The sequence below is a fragment of the Zingiber officinale genome, chromosome 4B, assembly GCF_018446385.1.
Source record: "Zingiber officinale cultivar Zhangliang chromosome 4B, Zo_v1.1, whole genome shotgun sequence".
Lineage (NCBI taxonomy): Eukaryota > Viridiplantae > Streptophyta > Magnoliopsida > Zingiberales > Zingiberaceae > Zingiber > Zingiber officinale.
Genome location: NC_055993.1, coordinates 139,416,198 through 139,439,627, shown reverse-complemented (window position 1 = coordinate 139,439,627; position 23,430 = coordinate 139,416,198). Strand labels below are relative to the sequence as shown.

General features: G+C 35.4%; 2 protein-coding genes across 3 annotated transcripts; both read left to right on the top strand.

Moving 5' to 3' along the window:
- The first annotated feature begins 398 nt into the window (after positions 1-398).
- On the top strand, positions 399-7,005 carry LOC121977099 (E3 ubiquitin-protein ligase RGLG2-like). The gene is made up of 11 exons (XM_042529616.1): positions 399-958; positions 3,267-3,351; positions 3,445-3,585; positions 4,015-4,128; positions 4,215-4,312; positions 4,959-5,038; positions 5,125-5,230; positions 5,313-5,440; positions 5,551-5,737; positions 6,479-6,535; positions 6,637-7,005. The coding sequence occupies exons 1-11, from the start codon at positions 692-694 to the stop codon at positions 6,715-6,717; spliced, it is 1,344 nt and encodes a 447-aa protein (XP_042385550.1). The 5' UTR covers positions 399-691; the 3' UTR covers positions 6,718-7,005.
- Positions 7,006-7,942: 937 nt separating this feature from the next.
- LOC121977098 (actin-related protein 3-like) lies at positions 7,943-22,612 on the top strand. 2 transcript variants are annotated; one of them, XM_042529613.1, is made up of 10 exons: positions 7,943-8,295; positions 14,555-14,786; positions 15,069-15,293; positions 16,199-16,345; positions 18,434-18,526; positions 19,892-20,011; positions 20,734-20,844; positions 20,928-21,053; positions 21,122-21,220; positions 22,254-22,612. In XM_042529613.1, the coding sequence occupies exons 1-10, from the start codon at positions 8,249-8,251 to the stop codon at positions 22,332-22,334; spliced, it is 1,281 nt and encodes a 426-aa protein (XP_042385547.1). In that variant the 5' UTR covers positions 7,943-8,248; the 3' UTR covers positions 22,335-22,612. The 2 variants fall into 2 exon arrangements, with proteins under 2 accessions (XP_042385547.1, XP_042385549.1); XM_042529615.1 differs by lacking the exon at positions 7,943-8,295 and adding an exon at positions 13,519-14,403.
- The last annotated feature ends 818 nt before the right edge of the window (positions 22,613-23,430 follow it).

Below are 23,430 nucleotides of genomic sequence, written 5' to 3'. Positions count from 1 at the left end.
TATATATTCTTATAATTAATGTAAAACTTTTATTCAGTTAAATATCATCTCATAATTAAATAAGTGGTGTCAATTTTTTAAAAGCATCCTCAAATTATAGTAAAATATGACATTTATTCATATGTTCTTCGTAATCCGTCCCGTATTATTTGAAGGAAGATCAATAATAGAGTGAGCTTATAACCTCTTTCACTGATATTACTGCATGTAATAAACATTATATAATTAAATTTTAAAGTTAAGATCAGCTTAAAAAAATAAATAAAAAAAAAATGGCCAAGAAGAAGCCGCACAGGCGCTCACGGACCTGTCGACTCGAAGTGGCCGCACATAATAACAGATACGTACACGCCACGTCATTAATCTGTCAGTTACTTCAATGCCTCTTCTCTTCCACGTTCCACACCCTGCCATTAATTATCCATTTTCTCTCACCTTCTTGGTGTCTTCCCTCCCCTCCCTTCCTGTTTGTCACCGTCCCTCGCAAACCCGATTTCCCATTTCCAGATCTATCTTTCTCTCTCGCGCACGTCACAGCTTCTTCGCCCGCGCTTACGCATCCTCGATTCAACGGCGTCATCGATTTGGTCTCCTCTTCCGCGGCGCCGCCTCAGATCCGTTCTTAAGCCTCGCCGCGTCCGGTTCAGATTTCTGGATCTCGCATCGTATTGCTGATTCTGTTTACTGATTGATGGGGGGTGGAAGCTCTAGGGATTCGGGAGAGAGGGATTGGAATTACGGCAGTAGTAGTTATTCTCCTCGCGAGGCGCCTGGCTATCAGAGTTACCCTCCTCCGGCTTCGTCTTCGTCCTACGCTTATCCTCCTCCTCCTTCTTATGCTCCTCCTCCGTCTTATGCTCCTTCTCCCTCTCATAGCGAACCCCATCAGCCGCAGGGTGGGCGGAGGATCGACAGGAGGTACTCGAGGATAAACGACGACTACCATACCGTGGACCAAGTAAACTTGCAACTTTTTTTATATTTCTTTCTGTATTTACTAGTTCAGTGTTTTTTTAGAGCCATAAAAGAGCTGTGGTATTCGAGGCCAAATTTTGTACTTCGAATCGATTGCTTCGTTTGGCGTGACTAAAAAATTAAGCCCCTAGGATTGGGGTTGATAGTATCAAAGAAATTGCGGGTTGATAGATGCCAGTTTTGTTTATGAAGAACCAATTAACACGCAATACCAGAAAAACTTGATAGAAGCAATAAAAATCTCCGAATTCTGTTTTTTTTTTTGGGACATAAATTTCTCATTTAGATTGGTATTCCAATTTTCTAATTATTTCATTTCCTTTAAGTATGATGTATACAGAATCTTTGATTTAATGCCTTTTGTCAGGTTGTTTTTTTGAAAGGTTTTGCTTTAATCTTTTGGTGTAAGTACAAGGTTGTGGCCCAAGCAATTATATTTGTCTAAAGAAACACATTACGTAGCGCAAGTGAGCTACATGAAATTGCTTATAAGAGGATGGGGAGACTATTTTCTTTTTAGAATAAAAAACTAGAAGGAGAAAACATAGAACTCAGAAAAGGGCGAGCAGTTAGGAACTTGGAGAGAGAGTCGTCTGTATAAAGGCTGGAGAAAGATGTTAGCCTACATACGAGTGCTATTTCCATCTGTTGGAACACGGACATATCATACCAATGAAAATTATTCTCTACGGTCCTGGATTTGTTTGGAGTTTGGACACCCTGATATATTTTCCATTTCACCTGCCCTTTCCACGGTAAATATTGCAGTAAGTTCCCCCTCAGTTTGATGTGAGGCGGGCATGTCAAAGAACAGTTCTTTATGTGCAGTTAATGAGTGCATCGGTTGTCTCAGAAATACAACTCCAACCCCAATTCACTTCTCAAAAGAGAGTGGTTTGTCATAATCTGGAGAGCAGTTCTTTTATTGTATCACAGGCATACAACTCCAACCATAATGTAAATGTACTTCTGGTAAGGTATAGTTGGTCTTCCTTTGCTGCTTGACAATTTCAACAAGTCAAGGAAAATATTAATGCCTTCGCGGAGAAGAAACATATTGGGTGTGAACTCATCACTTGCTCATGATGCACAATAGAAATTTGACTATTGTTGGAGCAGAAATTGTTCATTACTTTACAAGTAACATTAAGCGGTTTGTGATTAAAGTCGTGAACACATGATTTCTGTTCCTGATCCATAGTTATATTGAACATGGGAGTTGAACTATCCTGATACCACCAAATGATTTTGCATATCGACTGCCTAAACAATTGTGTGGCCAAGAGAATAAATAACCTACCTTCAAAATATTTTTTTTCTACTATCATCAGTGTTAGTAAAAAATGGACCAGATTGGCTAGTTAAATCACTTACAGGGGAGCAGAGGCTAACCCAGTTCTGTTGAAATAATTATGTTTAACTGACAGAAAAGAAGCAATTAAGGGCTAATCATGTTCAGACACATTATGGGATTCACCATTTGACTTAAGTTGTGCAGCTAATTAATTTGTTTTTCTTGATGAATTGGCACATTTACCTACTTAACCATGATATTGTGTTTAGAAGAATCCCATAAACAACATTTTATCAGACTAAAAGGTTATTGTAATGAGGAGAATTGCACTTCCTTTATTTGAAGTCTCAATGAAACACATGCAAACATTTTTTTATTTTAGATATTAAAAATAACAGTCAATACATATTGTAATCAGAAATATACCCAATCTATTTTCAATTATTAATTGTCAGGTTTGATGAATCCTATCTCTAATCCTATGATCCAATCTTATAAGTTCCTAACGGTTCCTAGGTAGGATCTTGATCATGGGTTCATGACATACTTGATTTGAAAAAAAAATGGATTTTGAGTTGGGATAAGCTTGATATTCTTTTACTTACTGGCTCAAAAAGACAATTTGTGGAATTTGTTAAGCTTCCATTTTTTAGCAAATGAATGTTGCTCAAGCAGCCTAATTTTTTTTCAAATACAGTAAAACATACACTGCAACAAACTATCTGGAAGCATGCTGTGAAAAATGGTCCATTCAGCTTAATCTTATAAAAACAGACTTTACCTCCTCTTTGAGATTTCAGCCAAAAGAATCACTATATCTTGTGTGTTATGTATAACATTGCATAAAACTGTCTTTGCCAAAAGAAGTGGAGTAACACCATAGAATTTCAGATGTGAAGTACCTATTATTTGTACTGTGATCTAATGTTGCTAAGTAGTTAACTTGTTATATTTTCTATCATGTTTTTTTTAATCAGATCTAAGTTTCTTTGTACAGGTCACTGATGCTCTTTCAAGGGCTGGGCTCGAGTCTTCCAATCTTATTGTTGGCATTGATTTCACAAAGAGCAATGAGTGGACAGGTTAGATTACATTGCCAGTAATCCATTTTTTGGCAGCTAACTTCATTACTTGTATAGCTGTGGATTTTGATATCTACTGAATTTGGTGATCAGGTAAAGTTTCATTTGGCAGAAGAAGCTTGCATCATATTGGTGATACACAAAATCCTTATGAACAAGCTATTTCTATAATTGGGAGAACCTTATCAGCATTTGACGAAGACAACTTGATTCCATGCTTTGGATTTGGAGACGGTATGTTTTCATTCTGCAACATTTATTTTAACCAGTTAAAAGGCTTAAAGCAATTGAACATAGAAGTTAGTGTAAGAAAGACCTGACCATAGAAAATTTGAGATTAAGATATGGGGTTATGTGATTACCAAAACTATATATATATATATTAAAACAGGTAGGATTCCAAGAATATGTTCAAAAAAGGGAAAATACCTTTTCTTCATCTACCATTGCCTTCAGGGTAAGGCAACTAATTCCCTTAACTCTGTCTTGTCTTAAAGGGCGAGTAACAATAGATGGATTCTATTGTTATAGTTAAACAAGCTCAACAGATATAGTGAGACTATAGTAAAGCTTTATAAAACAAAAAGTCAATAGAGGCCTAAAGAACCTTCTCAATATGATGGTATGTGTTCTCATAGTATGTGAAATAATTTATTTTGGCAGCATCCACGCATGATCAGGGTGTCTTTAGTTTTTACCCTGACGGAAGACCATGTAATGGGTTTCAAGATGCTTTGCAGCGATATAGAGAGCTTGTGCCCCATTTGCGTCTGGCAGGTATGTTAATTCCTTCTTGTTAGTAAAATAAGTAGTGATCAATAATTTTACTGTTTATTTACTATAGAGTCCTTTACTATTTGCAGGTCCAACCTCTTTTGCACCACTAATTGAAATGGCTATGACCATTGTAGAACAAAGTGGTGGTCAATACCATGTTTTGGTGATAATTGCTGATGGTCAGGTACTTTTCCCTTGATTTTAGAACAGACTGCATTGCACCAATTAACAACGGGATAAGGTAGCATGTGATGTAATGTTTTAAAGGAATTAATAATTCTTGAAAGAATGCTAAAACAAAGAAAGAGTCTGATGCAGGAAAAAGGTTAAAGATGATTGGTTTGGTCATTCATTCTATGAATATTTGTTTGTTTGCAATGTTGAAAGTTAATGAAGGAAAGAAGAAGCAAAAAGACTTAGCTTTTGAAAGCTGATAGACAATTCTGTTTTACATTTCCAATTCTACGTCTCCTTTAAATAAATCTGTCCTATACTTTTGCACAAATAGGCCATCCACTGGATATTGTTACATGCATAATTCGTATCAGCTTCCTGACATTAGGTGCATCCAAGGCCATTGTCCCCTCAGGACTTTTTTAAAAGTAGTTAATAATAGTTTTAACCATAGAGAAAGTAATAAACAATTTCCTTATGGGGAGCATGGTGGTTTCATTTTTATAACCGGGATTTTGCATGGGAAACTATCAATTGAAATATTATGCAAGTACCACAAAGAAATGTGAGCAATACCATCTGTAGCAAACTGATCTCTCAATTTATACATTTATTTAAAAGTTATGAATTTGTCCTGACAGTATCTCAATATACAGGTTACAAGAAGTGTAGACACTCATTCTGGTCATTTAAGCTCCCAAGAACAAAAGACTGTTGATGCCATAGTTAAAGCAAGGTGAGAGGAATATTCATTAGACTGGCAGTTGCTGCTCTCTTAAAAAAAGGTTTTGACAACTGACCGAATGTCTACTTTTGTTTTAGTGGATTTCCACTGTCCATAATTTTGGTTGGAGTTGGAGATGGCCCTTGGGACATGATGAAAGAATTTGATGATAATATCCCTGCCCGTGCGTTTGATAATTTTCAGGTGATAAGTTTTGATTTTCAGTTCAGATTCCACCAGTTATAGTATGCTGCTCCAGATTCCATTAACTCGTATTATCCTACAGTTTGTCAATTTTACGGAGATAATGTCAAGGAACATACCCCAACCCAGAAAAGAAGCAGCATTTGCTCTTGCTGCATTGATGGAAATTCCTTCCCAGTACAAGGCAACTCTAGAACTGGGGATTTTGGGGTATGGATGCACGATTGCGGGTTCTAAGTTTAACATTTTTTTTTTCATTTTCCTTTGGCATTCAAGTTTTTATAGTAGTTTCTTATCCTTTGGTTCATTTTGGAAAACAGTCGTCAATCTGGAAAATCTCCACAGAAGGTCCCTCTTCCTCCGCCTAATGGAGGTTACAATGCATCATCTGTTTCAAGTAACAATTACAAATCAACGAGCTTCCAGAGGAGTGCGCCACTCTACCCTGAATATGAAACAACATCTAGTGCACCTCCTGAACCACCCAGTTCATCATTAGAATCCCAGGTACTGTCCGAAGAATGAAGGCCTAGTTTCTTTTGCTTTCGGATTACTTTCTCTTGTTCATCACATTATGAAATTCTTTGAAATGTTAAATTCATTTACTTTGTTTTGATTTTTCTTAATTGGTTCAGCTAGTACGATTGGTTGAACTAGGAAATGGAGGCCAGTTCTATTGGGTCTCACATTAAGTATTATTTTTTCAGTTGAATAGAATTTTTGACCGGTTGAATTGGAAAAAAAATCCTTTGCCCCTAGTTTATCTCTTCTTTTCAAAATGCTTCCTAGAATTCTAAAATTGTCAACATTCTCCCCTTTGAAATGTCAAAGTTCATATATGCTATGTGAGACTTCAACCAGTCCAACTAAGAACTAGAGGCCAGTTCAATCTGGTCTTTTGACATCTAGAATTATGTTTTTAACCGTGTCCAGTTTTTTACTGCTTCAATTGGTAAAGGAACATACTCCTTTTATCAATCTTGTCCTTTATGAACTCTAGAATTCTAAAATCATCAACAAGCTCCCCTGGAGTTTTTAGATTCTTGTCAATTTTATCATCAACATTGTTTTATCACTTAATGAAGTGATGTGGCAAATGCATGGCATCCTTTAGCCAACTTGTCATGAAATTTCTTTACAAGTAAAGCAACAATGCTGATAAAATATTGTTTGAAACTCGAAAGGGCATCTGTGTTGAGCACCGGTTTCCGTTGTCTGTTGTCTGAACCACTGCTGTGTGTTTTACAGGTATGCCCTATTTGCCTCACGAATCCGAGAGACATGGCCTTCGGCTGCGGACACCTGGTGAATATTTCCAACCTTTTCCTACTTTGTTATCCACCAAATCACCTGACTCTCCTTCCCCTGCCAGGTTCTAAACTCTGTTTCTTTTTTTCATCTCGCAGACGTGTTCACAATGTGGTCCTAGTCTTCTGATATGCCCGATCTGCCGTAGAGACATCAGTACCAGGATAAAGCTCTACTGATCTAAACTCCAAACTCCACTCTCTGATATTACAGAATAGTTGAAGTTGTATATAAGGTGCCCAAAGTTCGATGCTATGTATTCTTTATTCTAGTAGATATTCTTTTTCTTGTTAAAATTTGATTAATATCTTCGATGAATAAATGTTGCATGTAGTAGTAGTAAGTGCTTGGTGGTGTTGTATGTACATCCAGTCTGGTAGAGTATATTGTACAAGGAGGGATGAGATGTAGACAAGTTGGGAGGTGTTCATCAGTTCTATTTGAATGCGTATATTGTTGTTTCGATATTGAGGTTGTTTGGAATTGGATTTGGATTCTGTAGTCCAACGGATTGCTTTTGCATGAGGAGTTGACCTTGTTGATAAAATTTTGATATTAAAAAACATAAAATTGTGTTAAAAAAAGTAGATGATGCTTGAATTTTTTTGATAAATAATAATATAATAAAAAGGGAAGTATGAAATTTTCGCTAATGTGGGTTTTGAGCGTCAGAGATTGGTTTCGCATAAATAATAATATAATGATAAATAAAGTTTAATTGCTATAATATTAATTTTGAAAAGTAGATAGTAAAAAAGACATTTTTAATTTTGAAAATATACTTCTTTAAGGATTGTTTTAGGTATATTAGTAACTTTATGATAAAAAGATCACGGATTTAAATTTTAAAAATAATCTTTTGTAAAAGTAAGGTAAAATTATGTATAATGAATTTTTTTTCAAAATTCTGCATGATGAAAACTTCGTGTACTTAATTATCCTTAATAAACTTGTTCCAATAAAATTATTTTAATTAATTTGGGTTAATCGTTTTATTAAAACTATTTTACATTGTAATAATTTTGATTCAAATCACTTAATAGTTAATAGTATTCGATCAGTTTAATTCCTCTGATTTTCCAAATTGAATTTATTTTAATTAATTTGGAGTAGTTTTAATTAATACTTGAGTATTTCTAATTAATATTAAAATAGCTTTGATTATAATTACTTGATAATTTTAAATATTTTGGAGATTACATAACAAAGAACAAGGATATTTTAAAATATAAATTATTTTTTTTAATAGAAGATAATAAATAATATAAGAGGCATCATTTTTATTTTTTTACCAAAAATTTATATTAATTACGGAATAATACTCGAACAAACTGTGATAACTTTACTTCCCGCTAGTTGTTTAAATAAGGGATGGTGCGCGAATGGCAGGTCGCTATTGGCGCATGATGGCTGTTAATCGTCAATAGCGTCGCCGCCGCAGATTTGAGGGAACGCGAAAGCGAAGACCAAGTCCATTCCGTGTCGCCCTAGCTTTCCCACTCGATCGGCGACGCAGTCAAGGAGGAGGAGAGGGGTCGATCGACAGATCGGAGGAAAAAGAGAAGTAGGATTTGGTAGCCCTAGCTTCGGTGCCGCCTCTCCGACGGTCGCATCTTCGCCTGGCGCGGCGCCGGTCGCCGGCGATCATGAGCGGACGCCCTGAGCCGGTCTCGGATTTCGGAGGCGGTTCCGCATCGAAATCCCCCTCGAATGGACGCAGCTTTGCGACCCGCCGTCGTCATCGACAACGGGACCGGGTTCGATCCCTCGCCTTCTTGAGCTGTGAATTCCTTGTCTAGGATCTGAAAGGGTTATTTGATTGTTTTTTGGTGTTCGATTGCCACCGCCTGCATTAAATGTGGCGGGTACAAGTAGTCGATCGGAACGTTGACATTGTATTTTGAAACATTTGCTGATAGGAACCGTATCCAGGGGTAGTCCTCCTTTCCTGTTGCGTTTATTGCCTTCTTGGAGGTAACTTGTGGCTGGTCCCTGTCATGTGATTTCCTATGGGATTCGACCCAATACTAAAAGCTCTCGGAAATCCACTCTAGGAATGATTAATCCTAGAGCGATTTCTGTTTTAGCATGCGACATAATAAAGCCTTTGCTCTTTTGGAGCTTTAAATTCTCTAATAAAAATTTATCTTATTTTTCTTCTCCCATGTTCCTCTATACAATTTGCTATGGATTTGTACAGAAACATGGGGTCCGATGAGTGGAGCTAGTTCGTCAATATTTAGAGCATGATGGTTATAAGTAAAGGGCATAACTAAGCTTCCAATAAAATGATACATTTCACTAAATATATGGAACAAATATGCTAGGCTCCAAGCTATTGTTGAATAGTGGTGTTGCTTCTATCAACTATTTTACTTTAGGAACTAAATGATTATTTTGGTGGGAACTTATATTTTATTATTTTTCAATGTAAAACAAGAGACGAGCAATTGTGAATTGCTTTAGTTGTTATAGAATCAACCATTTAATGTATCAATGGTTTTGAATTCTGAATTGGGTATGCTCTATCAATAGTGAAATTCACTTTGTCACATTGTATTGTACAACTCTTCCTACAAGTTGGTACTGGGAAATTTCAAGAACCATGCTAGAGTCCATTTTTTAAGTCCCTTATAGCTAATTGTAATTAATTGTGTTCTCTTCAAATGACTAACATCAACAATATAATTTTCTGGATATAAATTTAAAGTCACAAACCCTTCAGAACTATTGAGTACACTAAGATGCTTATTTGTTAAAATACTAAAAATAAACTTTACTTCTTCCAATAATAAAACTAATGAAAAAATGAAATTTGATATGGATTTATGTAGAAGTGATATTCTAAGCAACTCGTCCTTTTTTCTAGTGGGTCAAGAACCAGAAATTGTATCCATTTGGTAACTGAACTTTTATTTATGCTGTATAACCTATCCATCAACCTAGTCGCTATTTCTAGAATCTATTCTCATTTCAGTAAATGTTGATCTTACTATTTACAAATTGGATCTATGTTTCTAGTGATTGAAAAATTAGCCCTCATACAATCTCTGTGTCTATTGATATGAAGTCTGCATGAGTACCTCAAATAAGAAGTCCTGAAGAAGAATAAAATTTGTTCCGGTAAATTATGTTGACCCTCTAAAGGTAGCTGAAGTGCTACCTAGGTCAAATTAGTCTTTTGTGCTATTTGATTGTGATTAGGTCTAACTATGTTTTTCATTTTGGAGCCATAAATCTTGGTCCAAATAACTTGGATGATTAAATAAAGGTACGTGTAAGTGAAGATAATTTTGAGTGAGGTCACTCATGTTAGACCGTTGTGGACCGACTGGAGGAGGGGGGGGGGGGGGGGGGTAATAGCCTGCCATAAAAAGTTAACACTTCTCTTGCTATCAAACTTAGCAAGGACACAGTTAATTTATTAAAATAATAAAACATAAACCAAGTAAGAGACACAGTGAATTTACTTGGTTTGCAATCGGGAAGGTTGTTAATCCAAGACAGTGGAAGCTCAACTAGAAAGGTCTCCTTCCTTGAAGGTGGAGTAACCTCTTACAGACTTTGAAAGCTCAGAACTAAAGAACAAATGTAGAAATGAAGTAAAGAGTGTGTTATGGACTAAGAGAACAAGCCCTCTATTTATAGCCCAGGTCAAAAGTGACCGTTTGCTGACGTTGCAGCTCGAGGCGCCACAAATAGTTGGAGGCACCTCCAAGTAGATAAAGATTTATCCACGCCATCTTTCACTTTTATGATCTGGGAGATTGGAGGCGCCTCGAGTAATCCAGGGCGCCTCGGCTACTGTTCATGCAAGGCGCCTTGGATCATATGAGGCATCTCGGATAGGTTGATTTGGACTTTGCAACTTATCTCTTCGCCAACGACTCCAACTTATTGGAGACGTCTCTAGTTGACCTGAAGTGCTTCGGATACTGTTCATCTGAGGCGTCTCCAGTCAATTGAGGCACCTCGAGCATTGTTCACCTAATGGTCAATTTCAACATTGATCATTCCACTTTCCCGCTCGCTTGGGTGATGCTTCAATCATTCGAAGTTGAGCTCACCCGAACCCAACTTCGACCTTCTCGACCAAGGTTCCTCTTGGCTTCTCGTCTCTCGGATGTGCCGCGCGCGCCCTTCTCACTCCACCGCTGTACTCTTCCGCAACTTCACGCCCCTCGGATGTACCAAGCTCATCAACTTGCTTTCCGTGTCATCCTTCTTGCTCCCAGTGTCTTTCGCTAGATTTTTTGTGTTCTTAAGTCCCTGCACACTTAGACACAAGACATCAAATCTGCAAGACCTAACTTAACTCAGTTGACCATATCAAAATTAACCCGGGGTACTTATAATCTCCCTCTTTTTGATATGCATTAACTTGAGTTAAAGTTAGGGTAAACATAAACAATAAATAATTTAACATAATTAAATATATTTAAACATAAAATTATAATTTAGAGACTATTAAAAATTTTAAACTCCCCCTTAATTTATCTCCTCTAATTTCTCCCCGTTTGATCATATGAAAAAAAGACAAAATAATAAAAAAATATTTGAAATTTTTTTTACGGTATATAAACACATTATACAACAATGTATCTTTTCACCAAAATTATTTGATAAAGAAAATAATTTTTAACAATTAATCCTCAGTTTTGTAAAAAATAATTTAAGAATTATTTTTAATTTTAAAAAATCTTGAAATTTTTTGTCAAGGTCAAACAGAAGCATTCAGATCAAGACAAAATTTTTCACAAATAAATAATTTTCTTTTAACCAGAATAAATATTTTTGAACAAAAATTGTTATTTTTCAAATTTAAATACTTAAAAATAGAATTAGACTTGTACAAATCTTGCTAATTTTTTTGAACATTGAAAGTATAATGATTATTTACAGAAAAATTAAGTTTTTCAAAAATCAATATTCGAAAATTTTTTAATACTAAAAATTCATTTTTTGGTAAAGAATTTATAAAGAATTATATATCGAATGAAAAATATTTATACTAACAAATAACATTTTTGTTTATCAAAGAAAAAATATTTAACAGACAAATTGAACAAATAATATTTAAAGTTAATTTTTCCAAAAAAATTTCAAACATGCATATAAAATTTATTTCAAGCAAAAAAAAAATCTAATGAGTCAAAATAGATTTAGGTACCCAAAATAAATTCTTATCTACTAGATTTATCAAGTATTTTCGTGGAATATCATTTTTTTTTTTGACAATTTTACAATTTGGCTTGGTTTTTCAAATACCAATTAAGTTCTTTAATATTTCTAAAATTCGGAATTCGTTAGAATTTGAATTTGACCATGCACAATTCTTTTTTAACAATTCTATTTGATCTTTTAATTTTCCATTTTCAATTTGAAGTTTATCAAATTGTTCTAAAGTACATGTTGTTGCTAACTTAATTTTGAGATCAAGTTATCCTTTTTTTAATTTTACATACTTGGACCTTAATTTACATAAAGACCTAGACATCAGTTTAATACCTTGATAAAGTTGGCCTAGAGGTAGAAGACGTACCTCACTTACCGTTTCAAACTCGTAATTTGAGCCTCCCCCTTCATCGATGCTCTCTTCTTTATGACTTGTCATTAATGCTAGTCCGGCATACTCCCTAAGCTCGGACTTTTTGATGATGACTCGTCCCACATTGTTTTGAGGTTCCTTTGACTTTTTGATGATGACTCGTCCCACATTGTTTTAAGGTTCCTTTGTTTGGTCTTTCTTGACCCTTTGTCCTTCTCTTTTTCTTTTAAATAGGGCAATTGTCTTTGATATGTCCTCTTTATTGCAGTTGTAGCATCTCACTTTCCTTTTTCCCTGAAGAAACTTCTCTTATTAAATCTATTAGTTTTAAAAAACTTATTTAGCTTTCTTACCATACATGCTTCTTCGTCTTCGTTGCTCGAGGAATCTGACTCCGGTTCATACTTCTTGTTGGCTTTCAGCGCTAGGTTCTAATTTGACTCCCTTTCTTTGCTTAAACCTGCACATCTTGACTCGAGTAATTCCAAAGTTGAAAACAATTCTTCTAAAGTACTTACCTCCAGGTCTTTTGAGATGTAGTAGGCATCTACTATTGATGTATACTCTTGGGTTCTCGGAAAGACGTTGAGTGTATATCGGATTAAGTCCTAATTCATTACCGTTTCTCCAAGGTTGGTGAGTCTAGTGATTAGCTCCTTGATCTTTGGGTATAGTTGAGCCACCGCCTCTTTTTCCATTCAGAGGTTTGTTATCTAATTTCGAAGGATGTCCCGTCTTGCTAGCTTGACCTCCAACATTCCTTCGTGAAGTTTCAGGAACTTCTCCCAGAGTTCTTTGGTCGAGTCATAGGTATCGATCCGTTTGACTTCTTGGGGCGGTAGTACGCTTAGCAGATGGAACTTTGTTTTGTCGTTGGCCACAAAGTCAGTCTGCTTCTTTTTGCTCCAGAGATATTCTTCCTTTTCTTCTTCGTGTTGGTCTTTGGGAGCTACAATATCATATTTGATTGTAAGAAGAATGTCAAAGTCGGTCTTGAAAAATACCTCCATACAGTGCTTTCAAAGTGCAAACTCCCCCTCGAACTTCGGTGGATGATGCTTGATCCAACCATCGTCTTGTTACTTTAGTCGACGATTAGTCCTTCTAAAGTGGTTGGGCTCTAATACCACTTGTTGGACTATCGTGAACATGCTAGAGGGGAGTGAATAGCCTGCAATAAAAAGTTAACACTTCTCTTGCTATCGAACCTAGCAAGGACACGCAGTTAATTTATTAAAATAATAAAACATAAACAAAGTAAGAGATACAATGAATTTGCTTAGTTTGTAACCGGGGAGGTTGCTAATCCAAGGCAGTAGAAACTCAACTAGATAGGTCTCCTTCGTTGAAGGCGGAGTAGTCTCTTACAGACTTTAAAAACTCATAAAATAAAGAACGAATGTAGAAATGAAGTACAAAGTGTGTTATGGGCTAAGAGGACAAGCCCTCTATTTATAGCCCACTTGTCAAAAGTGGTCGTTTGCTGATGTGGTAGCTCGAGGCGAGGCGCCTCTAAGTGGATAAGGATTTATCCACTCCAACATTCACTTTTTTGATCAGGTAGATTGGAGGCGCCTCGAGTAATCCATGGCACCTCGTCTACTGTTCATCTGATGCGCCAGGTTAAGCTGGACTCCACAGCTTATCTCTTCGTCAATGACTCCAGCTTATTGGAGGAGCCTCCAGTTGACCTGAGGCACCTCGGGTATTGTTCATCAGAGGTGCCTCCAGTCAATTAAGGCACCTCGAGCACTGTTCATTGAATGGTTAATTTCAGCATTGACCATTCCACTTTCCCGCTCGCTTGGATGATGCTCCGGTTACCTAAAGTTGAGCTCACCTGAACCCAATTCCGACTTTCTCATTGAGCAGGCTTCCTCCTGGCTTCTCTTCCCTTGGATGCATCGCGTGCGTCCTTCTCGCTCCATCGGTGTACTCTTGCACAACTCCTCTTCCCTTGACTACATCGAGCCTGTTGACTCATTTTCTGTAACATCCTTCTTGCTTTCTACTTCTTCCGCTCGACTTCTTGTGTTCCTAAGTCCTTGCATACTTAGACACAAGGCATCAAATCCGCAAAACCTAACTTAACTTGGTTGAGCACATCAAAATTAATCCGGGGTACTTATAGCCTATACTCACGAACAGAGTATCTAACATTGGTATGGATCCAATTGTTTGACATGGCTACGTCCACAAATTTTTATGTTATCAATATAGATGTCCTGAATGTGGGGTATCCATTCGAACTATCAGTTTTGGACATGGCTATGGAGGGGATTGATAAAGAATCCAAGTATCTAAAGTTTTGAGAATGGTTAGTTACATTTGCATACATTAAATATGCATTCATCATCAATCTTGATATAAAACTAAAATACAACATCCTTATGTTATTTATATGCATGATGCATTCATAAAGTTCACTTCAAGCTTTTATCTTGACTAAATGAATTCTGTTGCTACAGGTATACTAAAGTGGGTTATGCTGGCAATGTTGAGCCATCCTTTTCCCTCCCTACTGTTGTAGCTGTCAATGAGTCTTTCTTGAATCAGTCAAACGGTGGCAACATAGGAAATTATTTAGCACAGTATAACACTGGAATAATGGCTGATCTTGACTATTTCATTGGAGATGAGGCTTTATCACTGCCCTCAAGTGGAGTTTACAATCTCAGTTATCCTATACAACGTAGTCAGGTGTGTATTTCATGGTCATATAACCTACTACCCAGTCTTTCTTCTGATGAATTTAATCAACAAATATAGACGTTCTGTTCATATAGGTAGAAGACATGTCATATTTTTAGCTGATCACATGCCCACAATTAACAAATTGGTGTGAGACCTCATGAATTTTGTGCATTATTGACATTAGATCATACAGCATAGCTGACATTACTTTCATGTGCATCATGCTTTTATTTGTGATTTAGAACGTCCCATTGTTTAGACTATGTTAATAAACTAAAATCTTTGCAGGTTACAAACTGGGACACCATGGAAAAATTTTGGCAGCAGTGCATCTACAATTACTTAAATTGTGATCCTGAGGATCACTATTTTCTCTTGACAGAGAGCCCAATTTGTTCTCCAGAAGATCGTGAGTATATGGGAGAAATCATGTTTGAAACATTCAATGTCCCTGGACTTTATGTAGCAGTTCAACCCATCCTCGCACTATCTGCTGGGTGCTCAACTGACAAAGTAAGTGAATTTGCATGATCTCTGACATTAGCCTTCATTTTTTTTTTTTTTTTTACAGGCTACTAAGCTAGGTTATGAGTCAAACTTTACATTAAAATTCAATCAGATAACTTCTCTTCCTCTTAGGCTAAAAGAAAAATTTTATGGCTTGGTATGATCTGATATGCTTAATGGATTGGAGTGGTAGGTTGTTAAAAAACAACATAGTCGAAAAGTTTATGCAGTAGAGATGAGGAAGTAGGTAGCTCAAGTAGATGATAAAATGCGAAAATAGATTGAGATGATTTGAACATGTTCAGAGACTAATAATTTATATATCTAGTAGAGTTGAGCCTCTTAGAATGAAAGGTGTAAGGGTAAAGTGTGGCCAATAATTAATACGATAAATTATAATTTAATTAATTTGAATACAACTAATGTTATTGCTTTAGATACTGCTCAATGGATGGATAAACTTTGTGTAGCCAACCACTAATAGTTAGGAGAAACATGGCCCAAGGATGATGATGATGATAATCGTTCTTTCTTTGACCATAGTTCTGAAGTACAATGTTGAGAATTATGCATCTTTAAACATTTTAGTCTTAAAGTTTAATAAAGGAATTATTAGTTTTTTTGTGTAATTTATATCTATGATTTGGTGTTTTGAGGGAAAGAGTGGAAACATTGTTCAACTGTTTAGCTATCAAATGCACGTGAAATGGTATTTATTGACATTATCTAATATTCTATTTAAGTTCGCTACATTTTTTTCTTCTAATAGTTTGTATTATTATTTGATAGATCCTTCACCAATTTATTTCCATATAAGCAGCTTATTCATTGTGACAGATAATTATCTCATAACATGAGTTACATACTCTTTATAGACTTTCTCTTTAAGGTTGATTGGTTTATTTTGTCAGCCTCAAATGACAGGAGTCGTTGTTGACATTGGAGATGGAGCTACCCATGTTGTACCTGTTGTAGATGGCTATATAATAGGGAGTAGCATCAAATCTTTCCCAATTTCTGGCAATGATGTGACTCAATTTGTTTTACAACTTCTACAGGTGAAATTCTTCTCTATCTTATTAGATCATAGTGTCTATATTGTTACTGGATGCATATATAGATCCTTTGAGCCATTATTACATACAAATGTTACTGAGAGTTGCAGTATGATGCAGATGTTAATGAATGATTTTGTTGGAACTATCAATTTCCTATTCTGGTTCTTAATCTCAGCATGATATCATGTGCTGTCTCCATCTCAGTTTCCATCATTTCTGTGTTAATATTAGGAAATATTATTTGAACTTTCATTGATTTCTATGGATTGCTTGCTATTCTAGAACATTTTTTCTCGAAGTTATTTTATGTCTATTTAGTAGATGACTGATGTTATTATGTCTGAAATTCCTACTACTGATTGGTTTGTTAGTACCTCATGCAAATTTAGTGCCCCTTAAAGGCCACCATGTCATCTCCTCTTTGGTAAATGTGACTGTACGGAAAATGACATTCTAATCAGAAATCTATTTTATTGTTGATGTTGCAATCCAGAGAATGCAAGAATAGTAATTTTCTTTTTACACGATCATTGTAATTAATATTTCTTTGGCCCAAACTACTACTTACAATTCTTCATATTATGTATCATTTATTTTCTTTTACTGAATAAATATTTCTAATTCAATGTGTTATTTTTTTTCAGTTACAAATATCCCATATTAATTAACACAATACTCGGTTGTATTAGTCAATAGCTGCAACAGCTATATTTTAAAAAAAATATTCTATTTTTTTTTGTCGTATAGCACCATAGTTATTCTTGCTTGAGAATATATACTTGTTAGTACCAAACATGAAGGGGCCTATGAACTAAAGTGAATCTTATTTGATGCCATTATATCTTGATTATTATTCCATTCAAAGGTTGAATCTTCATGAAAGAAATAAAGTGAAATGGCTATAAAGATAATACAACAACAACAATAACCAAGCCTTATCCCACTAGGTGAGGTCAGCTATATGGATCATTTTACGCCGTTGAACTTTATCTCTTATTATATCATCATCTATACTTAAATAAATTTTATCTTATTTTATTGTTGTTAACCAAGTCTTTTTTGATCTTCCTCTTTCTCGTTTAATATGCGTGCTTGTCATATTTTCACATCATCTAACTGGAGTATTTATTGGTCGTAGTACATGCCCGTACCATTTTAAACGTGTTTTTCGGAGTATTTCCTTAGTAGATGCAACTCCGATTCTGTCCATTCTCGTATGTCCACACATCCACCTTAACATCCTCATTTCTGCAACTCTCATCTTTTGTTATGTGCTTGAGTCATAGTCCAATATTCAACTCCATATTAACATAGCAGGTCTAATTGTGATTTTGTAGAATTTTCCTTTTAAGTTTTAGAGGTAGTTTACGGTCACATAAAACACCCGACATTCTCCTCCATTTCAACCATCCTGCTTGTATAAGGAATTCATTGAATCTTCACCTATACTAATTGTTCTTGATTGACAGGAGTTTGTCTTTCTATGACTTGTATTATCTTTATATTCTAAGAAAGGTTTTAGAAAATAATAAGTAGCAACTTCAAATTTTTTACACTCATTATCAGATTATTGAAAAATTGTATCTTCTGCTAGACTTCAGTAATAATGAAAAATAGCTCAGTGTTTTTGCTAAATGCAACTTTTTTTTTGGCTTTTATAATACTTCTGTGAAAACGTTGATAGTATTACAACGTGATCATCTTGTGGCATCTTTTTTTTTGTTCTTGTATGGCTAACATGCTCATTATTTATTTTGCTCTTTTCTTAAGATGAAGGATTGCTGTGTGTGAATGCAACTTCATTGAAGCAACATCAGAAAAGAACAACTCAGTCAATTTGATTCTGAAGTTTGATATAAATAGTTAGTCCAGATGATTTTATTGTGATGTCCAATCATTGAACTTCCCTGGATAGTGATAGGACATTAATTCTTGCTTGTCGAATGTATCTAGTATTTCTAACCATGTTTAATTCGATTTTTCTTAATGAAGCACAATGAGCTAGCTTTGTTTCTTTTTTCCTAGATAAAAGAAAGTGCTGCATAGATATGATGTATTCACAATTAGCTACCACTAAACTTTGTGCAGGAAAGAGGAGAGCTTATTCCACCTGAAGATTCTCTTGGAATAGCTAGGAAGGTGAAGGAAATGTACTGTTACACTTCATCAGATATTGTCAAGGTAACCCTTACATTTCAAATTATGAAAATATGTATTTTGTATTGAGTTGTTGTGCTTCCCTTTTGTCAAGATTACTATCCTAAAGGGATGAAACTTAAGATCGATTTGATTGACTCTTTAATTTAGACTTAGACTGAAAGAATGATGATCAACCCATATTACTCTATTCAACAACGTGTCACTTTCATTTTACTGATACATGAGCTAGAGCTAATCAAGTTTCCAACTATTGAAATTGGAATAGAGCCCTCATTTAAATCAGTTACCAGGCTTGGCTTTAGTTAACCTTCAATTATAGCAACAACAACATAGGAAGTGCCTATTTCTGTATGCTCACCCAATTTGTTTTTGTTAGAAAAGCGCTGGCAGTCATTCTTATTGATTTCATGGATTATAGAAGTCTTGTGCTTGAATAAATGAATTGATGCACAATAACTTGTTCTATTCAAGAGAATTTATAGAAGATAACTCTGGCTTAGTCCTGCTTGAATCTGAGAAAGGATATTGCTTGAAGAATGGTACTTAATGCTCATATAGAAGATAAGGCTTGCTGAACCCTGGTAGGGGCTGCCATTATGGTTTTCCTTTGCAGGAGACAGGTGACCAAACTTGGTTTTGCTAGGGATTTAGCTATTGATGTCTAAGTAAGGGGGGGATGGTTATTTGAGTCGACACATGTCTATAATTTAGGGTCCCTGTGAGATACAAAATCCAAATATGTAGATAGCGATTTAGCAAAGTATATCTTTCTTTCATCTCCCAAGTGAGTTGTGGTTATCTTGGTATTTTTGAGGTTGCCTCTCCTATGTAGATAAACTCCATATGGGGTTTATATCTCTGATAAATATCCTGATTGACTATGCATGCAAATGCACAAAAGTTGCCTTTTAAAATTGCCTTTTACAGATGTTTTGTATCTGTTAATATTCAACAAAGCTGATGTGGTAATAGTTTTTGTTTTGTTCGGTACATGATGAAAGTAATCTAATATTATGTACAACTAGCTTGAATAGGATTTCTTTTTTACATTAACAATTAGAAATAACTATAAAATCAATGCATATTAATACTAAATGCTGGGAAGATTTTTGATTTGATTGATATGTAATGGAAGTTTAGTTGTATCAGTACTTGTCTTTGTGTTAGATATTCCATAAGCATTTAGTTTATCCTCATGTCTTTGAGTTATAGATATCATTTAGGATTTCAAGTAGTTGTGTTACTTGTTGCCATATGGTCAACATATGTACTACTCACACATCTCTTGGCAATTTTCTGGGATTGGACGATTAATATTCTTTTGGTCATACACGAACACAAAACATATACAAACTCGTAATTAATGTTTTTTTTGGATGATTTCAGGAGTACAATAAACATGACAAGAAGCCTGACAAGTACATCAAGCAATGGGTTGGCGTTAAACCAAAGACTGGTGTGCCTTTTTCATTTGACATTGGCTATGAGCGCTTTCTTGGACCAGAGGTTGGTTGTCATTCAAGATAGAAACCTGTCTTTGAAACTCAAAATTTGTATATTTCTTTTGAGTTTGTTTTTAAATTTGCTTCCTTTGTGTTTGATCAGCATATCTTTGACATAGATAGGATTAATTTAAAATCTTAAAAAAAAAGATGATGGGAGTTTAATACCTTCCAATTGGTACTTTATACGAGGAAAGATTATTGATGGTTGGCCCCAATTAGCAGGCTTCATGAGGTTTAAGAGTTTGACCACTCTTGTTCTCACCTGCAAACATGTGTTTTGGGGTTTAGATGTTTGGATTAGTTCCTTGACCTGGATTGGATTTTGCATTCAACAGTGAATTTTTTTATAGTTTGTGACAAGGAAATTTATATCTATTATTGCAGTGGTCAGGGTGGTTTTCAAAACATTGATTCCAAGTTCTCATGCCTTGCCTCACTGTACCTTGCTTAAGTATCTAGGTTAAACCCTTGTGTGCTCCCTGATGACATAAGGAAGAATTAAATTATAAAATGTCACTTAAGATTTGTTTTTTGTCCCTAAACAAACCAATTAGATATCTACCCCTGTTGCTTATAAATCCACATTTTCGACTGGGGGACTATATTATTGGATGTAAGTTCATACACTTGTGAAAATAACACTCTTTTATGCTCATTTCCAGATTAACTTCTCAACGCATTCCACTGCAGCCTTCTTTATGAAACATCTAATTGTTTATGCAGGTTTTCTTTCATCCTGAAATTTATATTAGTGATTATGATACTCCGTTATCTGATGTAATTGACAAGTGTGTCCAGTCAGCACCGATTGACACCAGAAGGGGTTTATATAAGGTATAAACCTAAATTGCATTTTGTTAACATCATTTAATAGATAGCAAAAGGATTACTAATTTTTGTGCTTTTGGATTTTTTAGAATGTAGTTTTATCTGGGGGATCAACTATGTTTAAAGGTTTCCAAAAAAGATTGCAGAAGGATTTAAAGAAAATAGTTGATGATCGAATTGCAACGTCCAATGCACGCCTTGGTGCGGATGTAACAGTAAGTCTGGTCTCGTCAACATTTTATATTTTATTGGACAAATGTCACCATGCTTCTTCTGTTTCCAGTCTCAGCCTGTGGAGGTCAACGTTGTAAGCCACCCTATCCAAAGATCTGCAGTTTGGTTTGGAGGTTCTGTAGTCGCATCTCTACCTGAATTCTATGAGGTCAATAATCTTTCCCATTCTGTATTCATTAATTTTCCACTCTTTTTTGTTTGTTTGTTTGTTTTAACGGCTGTCGAACTCCAATTCATGAACATAATATGAACAAAAGCAACAGACAAGATGCTATATTCTGGATCTTATTGATCTATTTCCACTAACGAGCTTTGCATGGTTTCAGGTGGTCTTACACCATCGGCTTTTGTCCCGTCACCTAACCACTAGATCGAGTGTCTTCCTTCACGTTCTCATCTGCAACCTACTTCCACTAGATCAACTAGTGAACTCACAATGTTATAAACTGTAGGGTTGTTCGACTAGATCCCATCAATAATATCACATTACCATGAACTAGAATTCTATCTCATAACCGAGTGCAGACACGGCCTGCTTTACTGCATTAGCTCTTGCTACGATCGTTGCTTCTACTTTAGAAAAAGAACTAACCAGGTAAAATATTCGATCAAGGCTGAATTTGCTTGGATGAAAAGATAGAAAGTGGAGGAAGAGGGAAGAGAAAGGGGCACAGAAGAACGCATGAACCATTCATGATCATGTGCAATTTTGTGAGGCTCCCCCCTCCCTCTATCTACTCTGCGATCTTTCCACCCAAGTAAACCCAGCCAAAGAGGAAGTAAAGAAAATAAGGGGAAAAGGCCAAAAGGCAAAAAGTTTGCATTGAGGAAGGGATCTAACTGACATCTTCATCCTCCGTAGAACGCAAAAAGAATTCTTTATCTTACAAATAGAAAACAGATAATATGACTTGATGTACCCTGATGGCTCAAGTACTTAACCACACTTTACTAAACCTTGCATTGTTTATACATTAGAAATTTGGAATGACTGTTGAGTTGAAATTTACTACTAAATTTGGTAGTTTGCCAATTTGTCTTGATATATTTTACTAGTTGAGGTAACTAAATCCTCCACTTTTATTTATTATTGGTATGCTACAGTTTGTCTTACTTGGTTAATTTGTTGGATTTTAAAGATGTTATGGCCAAGTCTAAGTTACTTCTAAATCTCTTTTCAGTCTTGTAACACAAAAGAGGACTATGATGAACACGGAGCAAGTATATGTCGAACTAGTCCTATCTTTAAGGGGATGTATTGACGTCTCATTTTAACATCTCTCCCTTCACAATACTTTTGGTTGTCTGCTCTAGTGAAGGTTGCGCAAAAGGAAAACAGAAACTAATTTCTTGAGTTGTATAGTAGATTTGGTTAGAAGACCAATAACAATGCTATCATTTCATTAATTTTTAGAAGTAGGTAACAATTGTATAGCATCCATCTGATGTGCGCTAGCTATTGCATTGCGATGCAACCAAGCTGGATGACTATTTGTTTGTGACTTCCAGTGGTTGTAAATTGATCATTTTATTTATTCAATTTTTTTCCGGTTATTTCTCTCTCCAAAATACTCGAGCTATAGTTTCCAATGTCCCAAGAGACTTGAGATTATTTAAAATCTTTCAGAAATGAGTTGTCAAAATTCAACCTTGAGAAAGCGAAGGAAGAGGAATCGAGGCGGCGGCGGCTCTCTGCTTTTTCAGATGATTTCTATTATTTCGAGGTTTGAAACTTTCAATTGGTGGCTTTACAGAAAGGTTGGCATTAGCAGGCATGCTTTAGATCGAAATATTTGTTTTAGAATATCCACGGAAAGTGGATCAAACTAACTAGGTTGTTCTTGCAGGGAAGCAACCTTAGGGGGAAAACAAAGGGAATTAAGGTGGTATTTGGTACTCCGTTAGAATCAAAATGAAAATTATAGTATTATAAAATAAAAATGGATATAGGAATAAATATCGTTTTTAAAAATAATATTTGATTAGTTAAATATTTTCTATCAGAATAAATTAAATTTTTTTAACGTTAGAGAAAAATAAAAGAAAAAAATTAAATGGGAGAACAAGCTGATTGTGAGAAAAATACAATGAGAGAATAATGAAAGAAAGTGTGATGAGAAAGAATGAAAAGAGGAAAAGTTTGATGGAAGAGAGTATGATGAGAGAGAATAAGAGAGAAAATATTATGAGAGAGAATATATGATGAGAGAGAATGAAGAGAGAAAGTGTGATGAGAGACAATGAGAAGATATAGTGTGTGATGGGAGAGATTAAGAAGAAAGAAAGTATAATGATGAGAAAGACTAATGAGAGAAAGTGTGACGAGAACAAAGAAGAAAGAGATTACGATGGGAGAGA

Coding starts and splice junctions, on each gene's coding strand:
- LOC121977099 (XM_042529616.1), top strand. CDS start 692: ATGGGGGGTGGAAGCTCTAGGGATTCGGGAGAGAGGGATTGGAATTAC. Junction 3,586..4,014: donor ATGCTTTGGATTTGGAGACG/GTATGTTTTCAT, acceptor TTATTTTGGCAG/CATCCACGCATGATCAGGGT. Junction 6,536..6,636: donor CCTTCGGCTGCGGACACCTG/GTGAATATTTCC, acceptor TTCATCTCGCAG/ACGTGTTCACAATGTGGTCC.
- LOC121977098 (XM_042529613.1), top strand. CDS start 8,249: ATGGACGCAGCTTTGCGACCCGCCGTCGTCATCGACAACGGGACCGG. Junction 14,787..15,068: donor ATCCTATACAACGTAGTCAG/GTGTGTATTTCA, acceptor AAATCTTTGCAG/GTTACAAACTGGGACACCAT. Junction 15,294..16,198: donor CTGGGTGCTCAACTGACAAA/GTAAGTGAATTT, acceptor TTATTTTGTCAG/CCTCAAATGACAGGAGTCGT.